Source organism: Sciurus vulgaris (assembly GCF_902686455.1).
Source record: "Sciurus vulgaris genome assembly, chromosome: X".
Lineage (NCBI taxonomy): Eukaryota > Metazoa > Chordata > Mammalia > Rodentia > Sciuridae > Sciurus > Sciurus vulgaris.
In genome coordinates this window covers 122994955-123016112 of record NC_136471.1, presented here as the reverse complement: position 1 = coordinate 123016112, position 21158 = coordinate 122994955, and the positions used below count along the sequence as shown (strand labels likewise).

General features: G+C 42.3%; 1 protein-coding gene across 10 annotated transcripts in view; it reads right to left on the bottom strand.

The window, feature by feature from the left end:
* Window positions 1–2464: 2464 nt before the first annotated feature.
* SH3KBP1 (SH3 domain containing kinase binding protein 1) overlaps window positions 2465–21158 on the bottom strand; it is a 336822-nt gene continuing 318128 nt past the window's right edge. For 5 of the 10 annotated variants that reach the window (XM_079122896.1, XM_079122900.1, XM_079122899.1 and 2 more), the window contains 5 exons: window positions 16428–16537; window positions 12122–12250; window positions 7678–7970; window positions 4298–4361; window positions 2465–3293 (listed from right to left, as the gene is read on the bottom strand). In XM_079122896.1, the coding sequence (XP_078979022.1) occupies window positions 3252–3293; window positions 4298–4361; window positions 7678–7970; window positions 12122–12250; window positions 16428–16537 (638 nt within the window). In that variant the 3' untranslated portion in view covers window positions 2465–3251. The remainder of the gene's footprint in view (window positions 3294–4297; window positions 4362–7677; window positions 7971–12121; window positions 12251–16427; window positions 16538–21158) is intronic. The other 5 variants (XM_079122898.1, XM_079122901.1, XM_079122902.1 and 2 more) reach the window with 3 other exon arrangements.

Here is a 21158-nt window from a genome sequence, read left to right as displayed (position 1 = left end):
ACTGACATTTAACTTATGGATGGGAGAGTTTTCTCTGCCTTGTCCCATGCCAAGTCGAGTTTGGGAATAGCATCTTAATCCCCAGGCCTAGCTTTCCTTCTGCTAGATGCTGCAATCAGCCATGCTGAACACCCATCACCCATGTGTGTGTTGCTTTGTTCTTTTTCTCATTTGTACAAAATCAAAGGGAAAAGCTTTTTACCAAGGCCTCTTGGTGCTGAAACATCTTAATATTAACCTGTGAAAAAAATAACTAGAGGATCAAACCCTAATCTAATCAAGGGGGTAGGGCCATAATGACCCCAGGTTACAATACAAAAGCCTCTGTGACACCTGAGGATTATTTTTATACAGACCATGGCAACTCTGAACAATAAATTATACACCCTGCAGTTTTCCTATCAAGGAGCTGCTTATGAAAGGAAATAAACCTTGCCATTACTAGCCAGAGATACACATGTGATGACAGATGCAGGATGTCCTTATGGGAGAAAATGAATCATGTACTTGAGTGTGCTCCCTAGAGGGCCTTATATGAAGAAAAGTGGCTTTACACAATTATTTGAATAATGATAATTTAATGATTTTTACACTAAAAAAGAATGAATACCTAACTAGCATTTTCTGCTTAGATAGGAATGTAAAATTGAACAATTTAAAAAATGGAATTCACAGGCACAGCTTTTAATGGATTATTTCATGTCATCTAAGGACATTTCTATAAGAGTAATCAAATTGTGTAAAATGGAGAAAAAGTGTTTGTGTTCCAAGAAATCATTCCTCTTGGACCATGACAGCTTTAAACAAAAATATTTTCACAAAATTTCATTTTAATCATCTTCTTTTACAAAGCACAATACTTAAGACTTTTCTAAATACAACTTTAGAAAATAAAGCAAAAAAATAATCTCCATAGATGCTTGGTTGAGTCCATGCTGAATGCAAAAGAATTTTTTTTCAGAAGTGATACTTTCAAGCTTTTCAATATTCTTGATGGGTCCATTTTGCCAAGAGTAAAGATGGTGGCTGTGTGGGCAGTGGCTCATCCAGTTCCACGATGCAGAATCCTCTTGCTGTTTAGCCCAAGGGGCAGTAATGAAGCTGGATATGCCAGCTTCACTTTCTACAATCGTTTCTCCCTCTCTTTATACAAAGGAAGCCAATAGTCTCTATGAGGAGACATCAGCTCTCTATGTTCCAAGTTGCTAGTGCCCCATGAGGGTGCCCCAACATCTCAATTTAATTACTAACAATCTTACTCTGTATACACATTATATAAAACTATATCATCAGGGATTTTCTTGATGAGTAAGTGGAAAATTCAAACATTGAAGAATCTAATCCTCGTTCTTACATTAAGTGATGGGAAATCTCTGAAGGCTTCAAGTTTAATGCAGAAAAGCTTAGAACAGTCAAGGGGTACAGGAATGTTTTATGCCACTGTGAGAAACTCGGTGGTCCTGGCTGCAAGCACACTAAGACCAAGACTGCTGAAAAGGCAATATATCCAGACACGGGAATAAAGGGTATGAGGTTTCTTTCTTTACACACTCCCTTTCCTTAACTGTGTCTCTCCCCACTCAGGAAGACCAGGGCATTGGGGCTCTGTAAATACTGAGAGGAAAGTAATGGCCTCAATCAGAAGGATGGGTATGCAGGCAAAAGCAAGGCAGGGGAGGGAGAGAGGAAGAGAAAGGAAGAGACATTTATGTGTTATACTTCCAATGATGAATAATGTGAGTTTTTGCAACATTCCTTCACTGTTGTCAATTTTCATTTTTCGTAGTTGTGTAACTCTACTAATGTTTAGTAGTTTCACTATAAAACTCAGGAAATAGGCAAAGCAGCTGCTTAGAAACACATCAAACATCTCTGGGGACCATTAAGGGACCACATCCTCCATCTCTACCCCTGAACAATCGTGCAATACAGTATGCCCCTTATTTTCAGCTAAGGACGAGAAAACAGTTACATAGTCTAAGGCTGAACTGTTCATGTGCTACAAAGATAAAGCAGATAAGCAAACATCACTTTCCTTAGGAAGGAAAAAGCAATTCCATAAATGCAAGAAAGATCCAATGGCTATACTTCAACAAGACCCTCCTCCCATTCTCTTGGACCTGAGGAAGGGGTTACAAGTGAGCAAGGCAAATGACATTATGTGAATACAGTTTAAACAATAACACACACACATAACCCAGTGCAGGAAATAATACAACTTTCCCCCCCTTGTTTTCATTTGCATTTTACTTTTATTTATTTTTGCTTTAATAATGCATATTCTGTTCACGCAAAAGGTGCAAAGGACAGGAAGCAGAGGTTTAACTTGGCTGATGAAAAATCAAGCAGGGATGACATTTCTAGTTTCATGAACAACCTAAAAGTAGGAGGAACTGAAAAAGTCACAGCTGGTACCACAGAGCCCAACTTCTCAGCTGTCTCCTCTTAGGACCTTTGGCTAGGGTGAGAGAAGCTGTGAAGACAGTGGCCTCTAGTGGACTTGGATAAGTGGCAGATTTTTCTTTCTTACTTTTTTTTTTTTTCTTTTTTTCTTTTTTTGAATCATGGTAGCTGCATCACAAAAGCTCCAATCAAGAGGGTGGTAAAAAGAAGGCACAGATCATTGCAAATACCAGATTTTTCTCTCTCTCTTTTTTTTTGTAAATATACCATCATATATAAGCTAAAATTTCTCTTAGGGTGGCGGGGTCTGCTGGCAGGGGAAGGGATGGGTTGGACCTAAAATTGCATATGTAATAGAATCCTAAAGGGGGACACAAAGCGAGGCAGCTTTCACCTGAAGCCAAAGAGTAAGATACTCGCTTCTGACTAGGTGTAGTACAAACACTAGGGGCATCTGTGACAAAACATGATTAAAAACTCATAAAATTATAAAGCTTGTAAACGAATAATCTGAAATTACATTTTATTAATGGAAAATATCATCAAAATAGTACCACTATGGACTAAACTGCCTGAGTTTTCGTTTTGCATGAGATCTCAAGGTAGAAAAGCCTCTAGCACAATTTGCTCTAAGTCACAACCAGTGCCAGACCCAAGACTACACCAGGGGGAAGATTCTCCTCTTGGATGGAATTGTGTTGTGCTATCAAGACTTTTGTGCTAATCTTTCAAACAGGGACATGTTGAGGCAAACCTTTAATCTTTTGGCACAAGATTATTTTGGCTGGGGCAGAAAATTTGAGTCTTGGACTCAGGATGAATAATGAGACATCTCAGTTATCAAGTATTCATTTTGATTGAAGAGCTTTCTTTATGTCATTCACTTCCATCTATAAAAGGAAAAAAGAATCAAACAAAATTATAATGAATTGGCTTTCATAGAAGTTGAAGACAATCAGCCTGCTCAATAGAAAGAAAATAATCAACCTGAGAATTTTAAAGGTGAAATGATATCTGCATGAAGAATCAACAACAGTGCCAGAAATGACATAACCTAAAGAACAGGCACACGGGCATGATGTACTAGGAACAAAGTAGATGTTTTAATTCTTAGGCTACTGGGATCCAAAGTTTGTCAAAAGCAGCAAGGATTCCAGTTTCCTGACCAGAGGGTAGAGCAGTTAGTTAGTCCTGACACACTGATCCATCTTATAGTATCAGAAGGCAGCTGTGGTTGGCCCAAGGAGGTGTGTCAGCACATCCCCAAAGTGATGGTGAGTAGTTACCTATTCTTGTTTTGAACATCATCTGTCCCAATCACCAAGGGCACCAACTAGATGAAAGTTGAGAGTTGACCTTTAGTTATTTGGAATGCCCACACACTCTCCACTGTTTGGTCGTGGCACAGTTGAATCAGAGGCTAGTGGGGGACAGAGTTCAGATACGCTGGTAGAACTGACATGACCATCAGAGAGAAGTAAAGTGATGAAGAGGAAGTACCAAGTGTGGACAGCTATGGTCCCTGAATTCCCAGTGGCCAAATAATGGAAGCCAGATGGCAATGGGGCCTCCCGAGCTCCATGTCCTCTGGCAGTTACTATGATGGAGTCTCCTGGAAACCAGAGGGAACTTTTCACAGAGAGCTATTTAAGATAAATTCCACATGAGAAGACTGACTGGGGGCGTGTTTACTGATGTTCCCCTTCCCCAAGACCTTCTGGAGTCAGGAAAGGTTGGGTAGTAAGCCTATACAATTCTAAGAAGATTATCACAAAAAGTGTCTCTAAATCTGCAGAAAAGTAACAATCATTTATTTTAAAAATAAGGCCCTGACTTTGCCTCTGCTCCCAACTAAGCCCAGGCCTCACGGGCAGCAGGACCCTGAGGGACCCACCTGCAACCGAAGCCGGATTTTCTTTTCTTCGTCCAACTCTGACAGTAACTGTTTAATCTCTCGTCTGAAAAGCAATGGCAATGGAATTAAACAAAAGCCCAAACTTCCCCAATAAGAGACAAGAAACATCTTATTATCACTAAATCCATTTGTCCCTTTTACAAAGAAAATGTGGGCCAAACAGATTTTCTTTGCATTGTTATTGCTTATGATTTGTTTCAGACGGAAAGGTTTGACATTATTTTGGGGCCACCAAAATATACAGCCTTCCAATGGTAGGTCTAGAAATGATCTTTGAGATTCCTTAGTCCAATCTTCTCCCCAAAGGAGAAGATAGGGAAACTGAGGCCCAGAGAGGTAGCATGACTTGCCCATTAACCAGACTCCAGGTATCCAGGCTCATATTCTGAGATGTTCCCTCTAATTATCCCTTTGTAACAGAATACTGGTCTTCAAATGTAATCACAAAATACAACTCCATACTTCCTTCATTTTCTACAGAGTTTTAAATGAATAAAAGCTAATGGGTATGTTTTCACCAGGTCTCACAAAATCCTACAAATAGTAAGATCCAAAAACTTGGAGGTGAAATAACTGAATTAACAATATGGTAAGCATGTTGGAGAGAAAGTAGACATGAGTTAGGATACATAGCCTATACCTTTTCCAACCTTAAACAATGAAGTGGTACAAAACCAATCATCTTGCAAAGTCAGGGCCCTATACATGGGATACTGCAACTATCCAAACACTGGTCTGAGAGCTTCACTCCATTTAAGATATCAAACACTTCATTCTACATGTACATTTCCACAAACTGGGTTGGAAAATCAAAAATCAAAGGCTACAGAAACAACACAGTAACAATAGCAGTGATATTGCATTTGCTCATTTCAGGTGAATACCACAATGGTCACTGTACTTGGGACAGTACCCCACCACTTCTGTCAACAGATTACCTGACATTAACTAGTTGTGGCTCACTGCTGTATTTATTTAAGCACATATCAAACATCCATATCTCAGTGGGCACCACCAAGGGCTTAAGAAAGAAGTAGAAAGTGAGATCCTAAATGAATGGCCCGATCTTAGGAAGACCATATCAGGTAGAGCTAAGTCTGGGTGGGGGAAGTTAGCTGGAGAAGTTGGTCCAAAGAAAATGACTAAGCCTTAAATTAGTAAAAGTGGGTCCAGAAGGAAAAGGGAAAATGGGGAGTTGATGGGGAAAAGCCAGGGAAGAGCAGGGATGTGGCAAAGACTTGAGCTGAATACTAAAAGCCAAGTGATACCAAAAGCTAAGCTAAGAAACTGGTGGGGACCCACTGACCCTAGGCATGAAGGACAGGCTGCAGAAGGCTGCGAAAGGCAGGCCTTGGAAGAAGGGACATGGTGAGGTGTAGATTCAGATGTTGGCTGGAGACGGATCATTCTGGCTATTCAGACTTCAAAGCATTTCAGACTAGCACATAGCCCTGAGGCACCTCTTAGAGGGTGCAGTGGGTCAAAGCCTTGGAACAGGAGAGTCTGACAACCAGTGCTCCAGGATGTCTTGGGACCATGGGGGTCACTGCTGGGCAAGGACACATATTGTCTGGAAATGGATGGGGCTTTGGATACCCAAACCTGTAACCTCCAGAGCCAGATAGGAGCTGGGACTTTAAGGAGTTAGGGGCAGCCTGCTTGGTCTCTTAAGTATTACCTTGCTAGTTCTTTGTATTTATTAGATGAGTCTCCACCAGTCAGGAAGTTAGTTCAAGAGGCCCCAATTTCATCTGACACTACTCAACCTAAGTGGAACAGAACCTGCTTAAAGCTACGTTGCTCAAAGTTGAGTCCCATGGAACCAGGAGGCAGGGCTTTTGCCAGCCCAAGACTCCCTCCTAAGGGTGTGATTTTAGGTCTGGCCACATTTGCCCATGCATCTTCTGATCACAAGGCAGCCAGAAACCGGGGGACAGGTTGACCCACCAGGCTACAATGTATGCCTGTGAATCTGCTGTTTTCTCTGTTGGAGTGCTCTGCTCTTGGCAATCCTGGATCATCTTTTAAAATCCTACCTGGGAAATGTTTACTTGAGATGCGCCCCCTGATTCCCTTATGAAAGAGCTAACTGATATCTAAACTCTTCTGAGCCTCAGTTTTCTCAGATAAGTGCCACCTATATCTGATCCTTCTACCAGCTTTGTCATTGCAAACAGCATCCTGGGTTATATTGATATATGACAAATTTTTTGCTCACAGGTCTCTCTCCCCATCCAAGTGCTCCCTGAGGATGAGAGATGTGGTGAAAGAGTATGTGTAGGCACACATGGAAAGTCTCCTACATGTCACAGTAAAAACATCTTGCTAAGTACAAAGCCTCAGGTTTAAGATTCCCTATATCTTTTTTTTTTAATATTCTTAGTTATAGATGGACATAATACTTTTATTTGTTTATTTTTTTATGTGGTGCTTAGGATCAAACCCAGTGCCTCACATGTCCTAGGCAAGCACTCTACCACTGAGCCACAACCCCAGCCCAAGATTCCCTATATCTTCATATGTTTTAGTCCCTCAATACAGGCCAACTACTTCATCTGGCAGCTAAGTGAGGAAGTTGCAATTTTTCTGATGCTAGAGGAAAAGCTGACTGTTGGACTTATTTAAGAAGTGGTATATGTACTGCTATAGTTTGCATCTTGAATGTTCCCAAAGGCCCAAGAGTTAAAGGCTTGGTCACCAGTCTGTGGTACTATTGAGAGGTGGTAAAATCTTTAAGAGGTGGGGTCTAATAGAAGGAAGTTAGGTCATTGAGGGTGTGTCCTTGAAAGAGATATTGGGACCCTGGCCCACTCCTGTCTTTCTTTTGCTTCCTGGATGCCATGAGGTGTGCAGTTTCTTCCATCACATGCTCAGTGTCATCATGCACTTCCTTACCACAAGCCTGAAGGCAATTGGACCAAACAATCATGGACTAAAATCCCTGAAACTATGAGCCAAAACAAACCTTTCCTCTTTTAAGGTTGATTTTCTCAGGTATTTTGTCAGAGTGGTAGAAAGCTGACTAAAACAGTAATACTGTACTTTATGGGGGATTTCAAGAATTTTCTTTTTCGGAGCCTGCTAAGGGTGTCAGTCCTTGCAACTGACTCATTCTGTATACCCCATGGCCAGCCTGTGCCCTGCCTACACACAGTAGACTGAACATAAAAACACACAGCATAATTTAAGTATAAATTAAACCTCTTGGGGTTCGCACCCACTCCCACCACTGCTGCCACCATCCAAGGGAGATCTGGCCCACTCTTTGGGACAGGATGGGACCCAGGCTTTCAGACCCAGGTCCTGGCCTAATGGAGGGCCACATAGAAGCCATCTGCAAAGGGTTCCTGGGCACTCACTTCTGCTGGTCCTTCATGGTCTCAATGATGCTCCTTAGCTCGCGGACCTGTGTCCTTAGCTCCTCCACAGCCGCCTGGCTGCTGGCTACAGGCTCCATCTTTGGTTTTCCTTCTGTGCTGAACAGAGATGGGGAGTTGGCTCTGTGTCCAGCTGTTCCCAAAGAGGACGACAGTGAGGAGGATGCCACCGAGGACAGAGAAGCTGGTCCACCACCGCCTGCTGCCATGGTCCCTGGCTTGGGCGGCAGGGACGCCTTGTTGTCAGACACCTGTGATAAGGGAAGGTGAAGAGGCTTCAAAGAAAGGGATTTGTGAGCTGTATTTCCTTGTTCTGGTGAGTCAGATCCTCCTTCAACATTCCTGTCCCCACTTCCTTCCACACACCTCATTTGTTTATTCCTTCATCCACAAGCCACCAAGGGCTGATTTGGTGCAGGTATGTTCCCCACCAAGTGCTGCCTGTACATATTTTAAATCTGATCTTCTTTCTGGATAGACAGTTTCTTACTGGTTTCATATACAATGTAGAGATGCCCAACTGCTTTCCAGGTTCCACAAATTCTGGAAGTGAGTAGTACATTCACCTGACTGAGAAACCAGTGGAGTGCAGACAGACAAACAAATTAATACACTGCAAATGAAGGGGAAGACTGCACAAGAGGGAAGAAGCACAGAGAGGCCCAGAAATTCATTTGAGGGGCAACCATCCCAGAAGGAAGGCAGTAGGGAGGAGCAGTTGACAGCCCCATATTGGAGGGAGCAGAGTAAAGGAGAAATGGTTGGAGAAAGAAGATGTAGGAGGAAGGAAGGCCCTAGGAAAAGGCCTTTCTGGACTAGAGACCAGAAAGCAAAATGTATTTGTGGGAGACATGCCTAGCAGGTCACAGGGTGCAGGAGAGAGCTAGGGAGAGAGCAAGGCTGGGGAGGGAGAAGATGCTGGTTGAAAGGGTGAAAATGACTGAAGCCTGCTAATGATTGCTCTGGATACAGAAGGGCCTGAGGGCTGGCAGGTCTAGAGCTGGAGAGAACTGCTGGGAGACTCTGACCTAGATAGTAGCCAAAAAGAATAGACAGATGTGGTCAAGTCAAGCACATCTAACGAAGCACCTGGTATTGTGGTGGGGAGTGGGAGAGGCTATGGAGTCCTGGCCCCCACAGAAGATATACCAGGGAGATGAGATACAGCCCAGAGGGTGAAAGAAGAAGTATGGATCAAGGGCCATGGGTGGAGAGGGAAGAACCAGGTATCAAGGTTGCATCTTTCATAGGACGAAGAGCATATTGAAGGCCCAAATAATTATTTCTATTTTAGATATGCTGAATTTTAAAAGCCTGAGTGAGGAATGGCTGAGGAGACGTATCTAGTAGGCAGAGCCAGCAACTAAGAGTGAGCTGGGCCAAAGGAAGTAGAAGCCACGGGGACAGAGCCAGAAGAGAAGAGGCCCTATAGTGAATCCTGGACAATTCCCAAGTTCAAAAGGCAAGGAGAAGGGAGAAAGAACTCTTGACAACTGGGAAGAGTAGTAAGAGAGGGGAGGAAGCAAGACCAGTAGAGGGACCTGGTTCATGCAAATCCCCTGGAAAAGTTTCTGGAAGGAAAAAAATGGTTGAACAGTATGTATCAAGGGTGCTAAGAGGAAAACAGGAGAGCCCATTTGATAGCGTAAGGGAGACAGCAACGAAATGAAGGCAGGTTAGTGTCTGAATGGGAGGTGAGAAGTGCGGTAGGCAAGTTGAAGACTCTTTCCAGAAACTTGTTTGAGAAAGGAAGATGGGGTGGAGGGAGGAATACATGAACTTGTTCAGAAGCCTCAGGAGGAGACATGTTAAAGGAAGGGTTTTGCTTGTTTTCAGATATGGGTAAGACTCTGAGCTGCAGGATATATGGGGGGGAAGAGTCAATAGAGGGCCAGGCTGAACATAGAGGAGAGAGGTAGGGGAGGCCTGATGGAAAAGTGTCCGGAGAAAGCCAGGAGGGCACAGGGTCTGGTACAGTCTTGGAGGAGAAGAGAGGCACCTGGAAGGTCCAGGGTGGAGACACTGGCAAAAGGAGTGAGTTGGTAGGCAGACAGGGAGGAAGTAGAATAGTGGGATAGGATGTTGGTAAGTGATAGAGCGGAAGCTGAGGCTGGTGGTGAAGCTTGGCACCATAGCCATGGGACTCCCTCCAGCAGCAGGCACCCAGCCGGCCACCCTAGGGCATGTGCCAAGAAGGGGCTTGGCTGGCACAGCAGTGAGGAGGTAGAGTCTGGATTTAGGCTGTGCTAGAGGCAGAGACTGGGAAGAGTGAGCCAAAGCAGATGGGCCATCGTTCCCAGCATCTCTGCTCGCCTTTTCTCTGCCAAGTTACCATTGAGGAAAAGCGCTCTCTGCTGCCAGGCAGAGCAATCCGCCAGCCCGTGCTTTGTTGTTAGTAGGAGTTATAGTACGAGGGAAGAGGAACTGACATTTATGGAGTACTGATCACATGCTGGACATCAGTTCTACAATTTAAACAGGGATTAACTGGCATAAGCATTTTACCAAGCAGGAAACTGAGGCTTAGAGAGCTGGATGGGTAATTCCCCAAGTCTCACAGCTAATCACTGGCAGAACTGGGATTCAGGTCTGAGGATTTGTGCTTTCCTGTTATTTTTGTTGTTGTTGGATTCATGCCTTCTCCCATTTTCCATCTTGAATCCTTTCGTACTTTTCATGACCAACCAAAGCCCATTGACTTCAGATATTCTTGAATCAATGCTTTTTTGGGCATTTCCTGTATGACTGGCTGTCATGGCTCATTTCAACTAACAAGTGTTTTTAAAGCCCTCACAGAGTACAGGTCACCACATTCCCTGATAAATTAGTTCAAGTGGAATTTCTAGAAGCATTTAAAAACACAACCTGACAACTCCAGGGAAGTGAAATAGGCTAATGGAACAGAACTGCAAATCAGAAACACAAAAAGCCCATATTCACCAGTAGATGTCACTGTAGAGTCACCCCAGGGATGTCAGAGAAAAAGAAAACTAGGTATACCTATGGTCACCAGGGAAAAAAAAGGGGGGGGGGGGGCTCTAAATACAATTTCAGTAAATAGAATTCTTTATAAAGAAAAAAATGCTTCGTTTTGTGAATGGTTAAAATTGATCTGTTTACTGGGATCATGTTTTGCTTACTGTAACAGATTTTAAAGAAAAAATAAATTCTTAAATCTATAAGAAATGGTTAAGTGCCTCTAGGTTCAATCCCTGGTAACCCCCCAAAAAATCTATGAGAAGAAAAATTCCACATAATCTTTGATTTCGTGGGCTAATTCCTGCTTCAAAAGACTAGTTCTCTGCTTTTAGACAGCAAAAGGTTGCTAATGTTCTAAGAAAATAATCCCAATGACTGGGTTTTTAAAAAAAAATATTTATTTATTATTGTTATCTTTTTAGTTGTAGATGAACACGACACCTTTATCTATTTATTTATTTATATGTGGTGCTGAGGATCGAACCCAGTGCCTCACATGTGGTAGGCAAGCGCTCTACTACGGAGCCACAGCCCAGCCCCAGTGACTGGGTTTTTTAAGTAATAGAAAATGGAATTTAAAAATCTTGGTGTATATTCATAGGCAGAACAGAATCTGTATAGGGTGCTTACTCTTTAAAAGTTGCACGCAGTAGCTAACAATGTCTTTTCTGTGTATGGTACTGGGGATGGAACCCTGAGCCTTGTGCATGCTAGGCAGATGTTCTACCACTGAGTTATACCCTCAGCCATCCCTCTTTTTTTTGAGACTAGGTTTTGCTATGTTGCCCAGGCTGGCCTCCAACTCTGAGGCTCAAGCTATCCTCCTATCATAGCTTCCCAAGATCCTGGGACTACAGGCACATACCACTGTGCCTAGCAACAACGTCTTCTTTGTTTTTCACAAATAATTTAGTGTCCATACTAATTCCTGGGCATGAAATGAAATTAAAATATTTTAGACTATAAATTCATTCTAGAACATGAATCAAAATCAGCTTTTCTTTAAGAGACCATATTATAAACTACTAATTAAAATTTTTGGCCAGCTCGGAACAGAAAAGACAAGATCTGTGAGAAGAACACAACATTTAATATTTACTATAGTCTCTCTAGAAACATGAAGGCTTTTAAAGTTGTTTTGGTTGTGGGCAGTGTGTGTGTGTGTGTGTGTGTGTGTGTGTGTGTGTGTGTGTATGTGACAATTTGAAAAGGGGCTCCACCACAAGAGAAAATGTAGTAAATAAATAGGTGAATTTGTAGCTCACTGATTCTGCTCAGTTTGGGACACTTTGTGCAACATGCCTCAGAGACTTGATGACTATAGTAATCACTGTTACTAAAGAATGACAAACACCTGCAACTGTCTGTTTATCCTGCTTTGGTTTATAACCCATTGTTAGTGTATGCATGAAAGGGCAGGGACAACTCGCCCTGGCTGGTCACTCACTTGGGATATGGTAACAGTCTTTGAAGTCTTCTTTGACACGTCTACTCCTCTGTGCGCAAGCGAAATGTGTTCCTCTTTATCTTCTTCGGGACTTGGGGAGTCAAAGATATCGGGGCTTGAAAGGGAGGACTGGATAAAGCCAAAAAAAAATGCTTTTGTCAGAATCATACCTTAGCTGACAGCTTTTGTTAATATGATGCTGTATGCTTTTCAAAGCACTCGACGGTTCTGTTTTCTCTGTCTCCCCACTAAAACCCTGTGAGGCAGAGAGTTCTATTATCTGTGTACTAGAGATAGTAAGAGCTGATGATTGGCAGGTCTGAGATTAAGAAACAAGATTCCCTAAACCAGGATCTCTATGCCAATGCCAATCAATCACTTCATCCATGCAAGCATCCATGGTCTATCTTTTCCTGCTCCTTCCATTCGTCAAACATTTGCTACTATGTCCAGAACTGAGCTTGGTACTGTAGACTTACTGGTGATATGGCATACATGGTCCCTGCCCTCACAGGGCTGGCAGTCTGTGGGGAAGAATCCATAGTCAACATGGGTTGCCTCTCATGCTCCCCTCCTTCACCTTCCTCATCCTTTTCCTCAACCCTGTATCAGGATCACTAAATCAGGCCAGTGGTCCTGAGTTATGGTTTGGAGGTGTATCCCCAAAACTCCTTTGTTAATGCAGGAATATTCAGAGGTAAAAATGATTAGATCATGAGAGCTATCAGTCCATCTTAGTTTGAAGAGACTGACTGGGTGGTTATCTATAGGCAGGTGGGCTGTGGTTGGCTGGAGGATCAGGTTACTGGGGGCATGCCCTGGAAGGATGCATCTCCCTGTGGCCCCTCTACTTCCTTTCTACCATAAGGTAAGCTTCCCTCTGCCACCATCCCACCACGATGCTTTGCCTCACCTTGGGCCTAGAAAATGGAGCCAGTTCACCATGGTCGAAACCTCTAAAACCAGGAGCCAAAATGAACTTTCCCTCCTCTAAATTGTTCTCATTGGGTATTTTTGTTACAGTGATGAAAAACTGACTAATACATCCAGTGACTAGAGTTTCTGCAGGCCGAGAGCACAGCCCTGCCTGATAGCACAATAAGCCAATTTCTTCTTTGGCAGCTGCAGCTAAATCTTTGCTCTCATTACTGTTGCCTGTTTATACCCATTTTGGAGTCTGTATTTGCTAAAGCATATTTACAGAATGGAGCATCTCTGAGTAAAATATGGGACAACACCCCTGCCCTTTCTGCCTCCTTGTGAAGATCACTGTGAAGATCAAAAAGCAGATGAATGGGGACCAATTCACCAGAATTCACTTGGTCAGAAATTATTCTTGAGCTAGAATTGGTCTATTTTAGAACAAAACAAATGAAAATAAGAATTCCCTCAGCAAGGAATCTTTTAAAATAAAGATCTTCCAGAGATATCTTGGAGTGAGCTCATATTCAGCCTTATCCCTCTGCCTTCTACCCCTGTGGTAGAAAAAATCCTTTTCAGAATCACCATTTGAAGGCATTATGGAAAAATTATACCAACAAATATTGTTTGTTTTCTTCTGTTTACTTACTAAGGCAGAAACCTAATACATTTTAGGGAATTTTTTTTTTCTTTTGTGGTGCTGGGGATAGAACCCAGGGCCTTGTGCTTGTGAGGCAAGCACTCTACCAACTGAACTATCTCCCCAGCCCCATTTTAGGGAATTTTTAAACAAAGTGTTTGCTTTAAGAGGTCTTATTTGTTAATCTTCATTTAATCCAAAAATCCAATTACCTAAAATAACACCCCCAACCAAGCTTGCTTATTAATCTAGGCTTAACTGCTTAACCACCACACAATGCCTGGATCCTTTCATTTTGAGATTTTATTCAAAAAGCCTGTTTCCTCCTATATAACCTGTGTTATATGAGCTGCCAATCAAACCTTGCTCTTTGAATCCTATAAACATAAATAGCTTCAATTAGGATGAATGGCTGCAGGCCGAGGAATCATGACAGGCACATTTCCTCAATCATTCCCCTAGTGGCATTTTAGTAATATGTCCCTATCCACCAATTCCATTTTGCTATGGAAAATCCACAGGGGCTAACTGTAAGAAGAGTAAATAGGAATTCAATATACACATCCAAATGGGAACAGATGAGAATGAAGGGAAGAGAACATGGTCACTATACTTCATTAAAGCACAAATGTATCCTGTTGTCATAAGTAAGTAGAATCATTCCCTATAAAATGCCAAGCTTTCAGTCACTGTTCCATAAGCTTTCTGGAGACAGTCGCTGTGTAGTTCTCATTCCCGGTTAGATCCTTTGTACCTGGCACAGGATCCAGTCCACATGGACAGATGTCTATAAACATCTGTTGCATGAATGAACAACTATGTAGTCTAAAAGTGGGAGGGATGAGATGCCTTTACTTGGTCCCCAAAGTACACACAACCCCCAGGCAGGGGATGCATGGACTGAGGTGAGGATGGTAATTTGAATCTATGTCATTTAATTCTGGAACCCAGAAGGCTCTCTAGACCTTGAAAAGTTGGAGAGAAATTGGAAAGAAAACAAAAATGATGAAGGATTTAGAGAAGGCAGAAGAGGTAGAACTGAGAAATTGAAATGTAAAGATGCTAAGAAGCAATGAACTAGACTGTGTGTATACGTGCATGTTGGGGTGGGGTGTGAAGAGAGGAGGAGGAAAGGGAGAGAGGAAAAAAAGACAGCATTGCCACAGAACTCTACAGAACAGTGAAAAAGGAAGCCGCTTTTTCAAGTCTTTCTCTCAAAAAGGTGTCAATGCAAAGTTAGGTTTCTTTCATACAAAGAGGAAAAATAGGATGATTTAAACCACACTCCCAGACTCAGTAGATATGAGAGAAGAGGCTCAAAGGAAGTGGCATTCTTTTTCTTCTAAATGGAGACAGCTTATGAGGGATTAGTGATGAGGTGAGAAGGGAAAGTGTCCTGAGGAACCTACAAATGGTTAATTCCTCGGTTATCTAGGTCCTTAGAGCTGCAAGGACAAGGCAATGTGATAATTAGAAATATAATAGACAAATGACAGATTGAACAAACCAACACACACACACACACACACACACACACACACACACACACACACACTGCTTATGGAAGGTAAATTTATCCTTCGTGAAGGGGAAATTTATGACCGATGGCAAAAGCAAACTATGCATTTCCTTTTGACCCAATTTCACGAAATTTGTGCCTAATGAATAATTTGGGGACAGTATCAAGATTATTCTACAGTACTGGAAACAGCATAAATATCCAGTAATAGTACACTGGTTAGATAAACTGCCATATACTCACACATTAGGAGAATAGGCAGCCATTAAGTTGTTCTGGAAGAATGGGTAATGATTGGGGAGAAGGGTGTACAATTTAAGGTGGGGAAATCAAGGTCCACAACAATTATGAACTATATAATCTCCATTATTTTTTGTGGTACTGGGGATCGAATCCAGGGCCTTGTGCTTGCAAGGCAAGCACTCTACCAACTGAGCTATCTCCCCAGCCCATAACCTCCATTTTTGAAGAAATAATTATATATATATATATAGATAGATAGATAGATAGATAGATAGATAGATAGATAGAAATTTTTAAAAGATAAGGACATATAGCAAGAGGTTAATAGTTCTTGGTTTTGGGGGCAGGATTACAAGTAATTTACTTTCTTTACACATCATGTTGTTAAAATTTGTAAAAGTAACAGGTTTACAATAAGAAGTTACTCCAAATGACTGAAACAAAAATTTCTGTGAGTTATGTGTGTTCCCATTGGTGTCTTCTATATAACCAGCTGCTTCATAAGTTTAGAAACAACTTCCTGAAGGTCCATATGACACTCCATGGAAGGGTACAGATGACAGAGCTTTGGGAGACAAAGGCCATTGTCCAGCACTGTATAGTGGCAGATCTTAATTTAGTAAATCTTTTGTCTTGTTTATGGACCAAACCAGCCTCATTTTCCTTTTCCCACCATAAAACATGATATTTTTCTTACCAATTTTATTTCAGGTTCAAGCAAGAATCAGTCTAGAAGGAGAGAGAGGGGAGGTAGGAAGAGAGAGTGCCATCTTGCTGGCAGAAACACAAAGAACAAATAGAAAGAAATACTGCTTCATTCAAGACAACTTTCAAATCACATTTAGTTAGCAGTGTATCTCATGGCCTTCCTTTCCTGGGGTGTCTCCAATCAGTCATGTGCAGAAGAGTCTTGGCGAGAATCTCTAATACTTCTTGCTTTTCAGCTGTAGAGAAGCAAGGAGACCTGAGGAGAAAACACTTACAGATGTGAGCGACTGGGATGGGGGCCGCCTCCCTGTAGCTTTTGGTCTGCTTGTGGTTGGGTGACTGAGTTTCTCAGTAGATGATACCACGGAGTCAAAACCTTCTAGGTCTAAAACGAAAATAAAGTCAATTATTACAGGGAAAAACAGGAGTGAGAAAGGTTCTTATATTATGTCACAAGTACCACTTTTTCTTAAAAATCATTCTTTCCATCTGGGTTATCCTTCATCTTTTACAAAGGCCATTTACATCCTTTGGCCATTCAATAAAGATGATTCAAACCGAATGAAACAATCATTTTCTCCTTAGTTTAACAAGCTAGCAAGCGGGAGAAACATGATTTTTCTTTTTCCCTTCAACAACTACATCCATAAATCTTTAAAAAGCTATAGAAAGAAGATGAAAGGAAGAATTCTCTTTTTCCACAAATCCAAGTCCATTTTAGTAGATAAAACATTCTTGCAGTCTCAACACAAAAGGCAGTTATCACAAGGTATAACAGCCTCAGGCAAATGAATGCTGGTCATTGATTCCAGAAGACAAGAGGGGTAGGCTCCTTCTCTGCTTGTGCCACAGTAGTAGTCTGGTTATCAGCTCTTACCCTAATGTTAGCTTGGATACTCCTTAGAGAAAAGACCAAATTTATACTTCTCCAAATAACTCACAGAGTCCAGCCCCATTCTGTTTCCAGGGTCATCATTATATTCTGCAGTTATCAGTCTGTTCATCCACTTTTTCCATTGCCATTCAGAGCAACTAGATCCTGAGGCTACATCGGTGAACATGGCAGAAATGGGCCGTGTCCTTGGAGAGTTTACATCCCAGTGACTGATGCTCAGAGAAATAGAAGATCATTCATGTGTCTAACACATGTCCAGAGGGAGGCCTCTGACTTGACTTTACCAACCTCTTCAATGAATGATCATGCCAAGGGGTTATCAAGTTCTGTAGAGATCTGGGGATTTACAAACCAAGTACAGATGTGTGTGGGATGCTCAGAGGAAAGGCTAGCAGAAAGGGGCTGACCCTGAGCACCATTATTGCTATTGACTAGGACAATACCATTTCTTCTAAGTAGACTGTTTTAAATGCTATGGCAGGTATGACCTTCCCAAACCATTCCCCGTTCTCCCTTCTAACAGAGCCCCAGTTTTGTTCTAGAACAATGTGCCCAGTCCCTGGGCTGAACCACAATTGCCTATGACTGGTCTAGAGGCAGCTATGTAGCCCACTTTGGGTCACTGGGAAATAAAGGGAAGTCTACTGAGAGCTTCTGGGAAAGAGATTTCCTCTCTGTTTAGAAAGGGATGAGTGAGAAGAAGGTCTTTTGTGTTACATTTCTCTGCCTTCTGGCTTGAAAAGCTGTTGGGTAATGAGAGGATACCTGGAGTTATAGTAGCCAACTTAGGACCACAAGAGGAGGCATGGCCGTGAGGGGAGATCTTGAGGGTGGAAGAGCCAAAAAATGGGAAGGGCTTGGGTAGCTAACAACCCCAATAAGCTCCCCACCAACCAAGCAATGACCAAGTGCCCAGACTTCTTGTCATGTGGCTTTAACAAATCCCTATTATTTTGGTGAATTTCTATAAGATATTCTGTATTTGCAGCTGAAAGCATCCTAACTGCCATAACTGCAAATATGCTGGCTCAGGACAGGGAAGTTAAAAATAAAATTATGTATGGTGCCCTGCCCCCTATATTTGGGGGAGAACTTTTGCCAATGATTATAATAAATAGTTAGGCTGTGTGACAGCTTTGTTCTATTAATGAGCAGGCAGGTGTTATCTGCAAACTATTTCGTTTAGTGGACTATGCAAAACAAAGCACAAGTCACTGGTCAGGAGAAGTCATTAAAATATACCTGGAATTATATTAAGTGACATTATTCTAGTACCTGGTGAATGAATAATAACTCAATTTACTCCTCTTATCAGGGCAAGATAAGAATAATCAAAGGTTAACCATCTGCAAAGATAGCTCAGAGAAAAACATCAGTGGTACCTGGAGGCCAAGCAGAAGCCCACTAGTATCTAGCACCTGGGTGAGAGTCATAAAGAGACCCACTTCTCCAGCCAGCTCCATGGGGTGCCATGAAAATCTGGGTCAGGGGATGAACTGGCTCACTGAACTGGTCATTCCTCAGGGGCCTTCCCTTTAAATGATCTTATATTCCTAACAGGTTCTCCTTCATATTCCACCCCAGGACTTATCTCTACCAACTCCATGTTGTCTGAAATGGAAATTTCCCATTACACAGTTGGATTGATGCAAAAGGTCATTATCTGACATTAACATTCCTCAATCTTTTTAGTTAGATGATGTTTTTATCAGTGCATTATAGTTATACATAATAGTGGGGTTCATTTTGACATAGTTATACATGCATGGAATATAATTTGCTTCATTTCAATCCCCAGTACTTCCACTTTCCTCCCTCGTCCCCTTTCTCTACTCTACCGGTCTTCCTTCTATTTATTTATTGGTTTGTTTTGTTTATTTTCATTTTTAGTGCACTATAGTTATACATAACAGTGGGGTTCATTTTGACATATTATTGGTACATTTAGATATATATATATAAAAGTGAAGCTAGAATTGGGGACAGGCAGTTAGTGTAGAAATAGGGGATTGGGTCAAATTGAGGAAATGGAGGCCATGAAAGCCATCTGCTTCTGGAAGTTGGAGACTGCCCCTGGGAGAATGAAATGTCAAGGATCTCCAGAGCCCATAGATTACCAAATTTACCTGCCCTTATCAAGGACTGCAGGCAAGGAGCTGCTAATGAATGCCCCCTGGGCCCTTGCCTGACCGATCACTTTGGCCCTCCCCCTGCCCATCCACTTCTCACTTTATGCATCTCACCTGCAAAACTAGGCCTAGTCAGTAGGCAGGAAGGAGAGATAAGGGGAGAGAACTGGAGAACAAAAGAGACCTTAACCTATAAAAGATGTAGGGTGCACTCACTTCTTGGGACTTTAGAACATTAGCCATGGCCCCCTTCTCCCTCCCGGGAGAAGTCTGTATTATTACTACTTTTAAATAAAACCTGCTTAATATGCTTGCCTTGGTATGCTTCTCTAGTGTTCAAACTTCAACATTAGAGGGAGCAGAACTCGTCACCAGTAAACGGGGTATCAAAAGTAGAATTCATTGTGATATCTTTTTTTTTTTTTGCGGTGCTGGGGATTGAACCCAGGGACAAGTGTGCAAGCACTCTACCAACTGAGCTATCTCCCCAGCCCTCGTTGTGATATCTTAATACATGTACATAGCATAATTTGGTCAATTTCATTCCACAGTTCCCTCCTGTTTCCTATCCCTCCTCTCCCCTGCCTCACTCTTTGAAATCAGTTTTTCTCTGATCACAAAAGCAATACATGCTCAATACCTAATGTTTTTTAAAAAAGAAGAAGTTGTTAACAACAAAAGAATGTCAACTATAATCTTACCACATTGGGACAACAACTGTTAGTATTTTGGTATGTTTTCCTCTAGGTCTTTTTAAAACAGAGAGCATAGCTCATAGCATATGTAATATTGCAATCTGTTTATTTCACTTAACCTTACATGCCATGTATCTAAAAACTCTTCATAAATATTTTGATTGCTGTAATAATCTATAACACTGCCACTGATCATTTATTTACTCAATCTCTTATTGTTGGATAATTAGTGTCCAAATCATTCCCCCTTTTATGTTTTGCTATTATAGAAAATTGCTGAACAAATATCCTTGCATGTACTCTACATACAATGAGTTTAGGGAGACCCCTGATTGCTCTAGAAAAAGGGAGTAAGGCCCAGGACAGGATGGGTTTGCTGATGGTAGTAAAGGTGGTTGGGGAGGGCAGGTAGCACAATGTAAAGAGGAAGCCTGGGGGAGGGGAGAGGACAAGAGAGGAGAGGAAGCCTGAGGAGCAGATGCTGAGCAGACAGCCAGCAGAGGGAGGTAGAAGAGAAGGCTGTTAAAAGTTCCAGTGAATAGGTCATTGCCAAGGGCCTTGGCTGGGAGCTCCTGGGACTGAGCTGGACAACTTAGATCATCACCCTATCCGAGAAACTAACACAAGCTTTGGAAGCAAACACTGAGCAGGATAAAGTGATCAAAGAACAATTAAAGATTAACTAACTGTTTCTCCATCTTGGCTGCACAGCAGACTTACCTGGACAATTACACACACACACACACACACACACATACACACACACACACCTTGCCTCTGGATCCCACTCCATGGATCCATGGACGGACTCAACTGATCTGGTGTGAAGGCTGGGTATGGGTAGGTTTAAGTCTCCCTGAGTGATATGATATGTAGCAAAATGTGAAAAGCACTGCTTCAGCAGAGGTAGAGGCTGAGAGGAGGGAGGGATAAGGAAGGATTTGACCAAGTGGAGGTATGGAGAGGGGAAGCCACTGGGTGAATGGTGGAACATTCTAGGGTGTTCCCAGTGAGTGGAGAGCCTGTAGGGAAAAGTTGTAGGGGGTAATCTCATTATTATGATGGGTCTTCCAGTGTCAGGCTGAGGAGTACTGGCCTGATTTGGGGGGTGACATAGGTCCTGGAACACTGGCTGGAAGTGGTGGCCAAAAGCTTGGGTGATTGGCAACAAGTCAGGTACACTGCAGCTGGAGAGAGGAGTGACCTAGCAAGCAGAATAGCATGGGAGAGGGGCAATGGAGTGAGGGGAGCAGATGGGACAGTTTCGTGCCCACCTTGGGATGGACT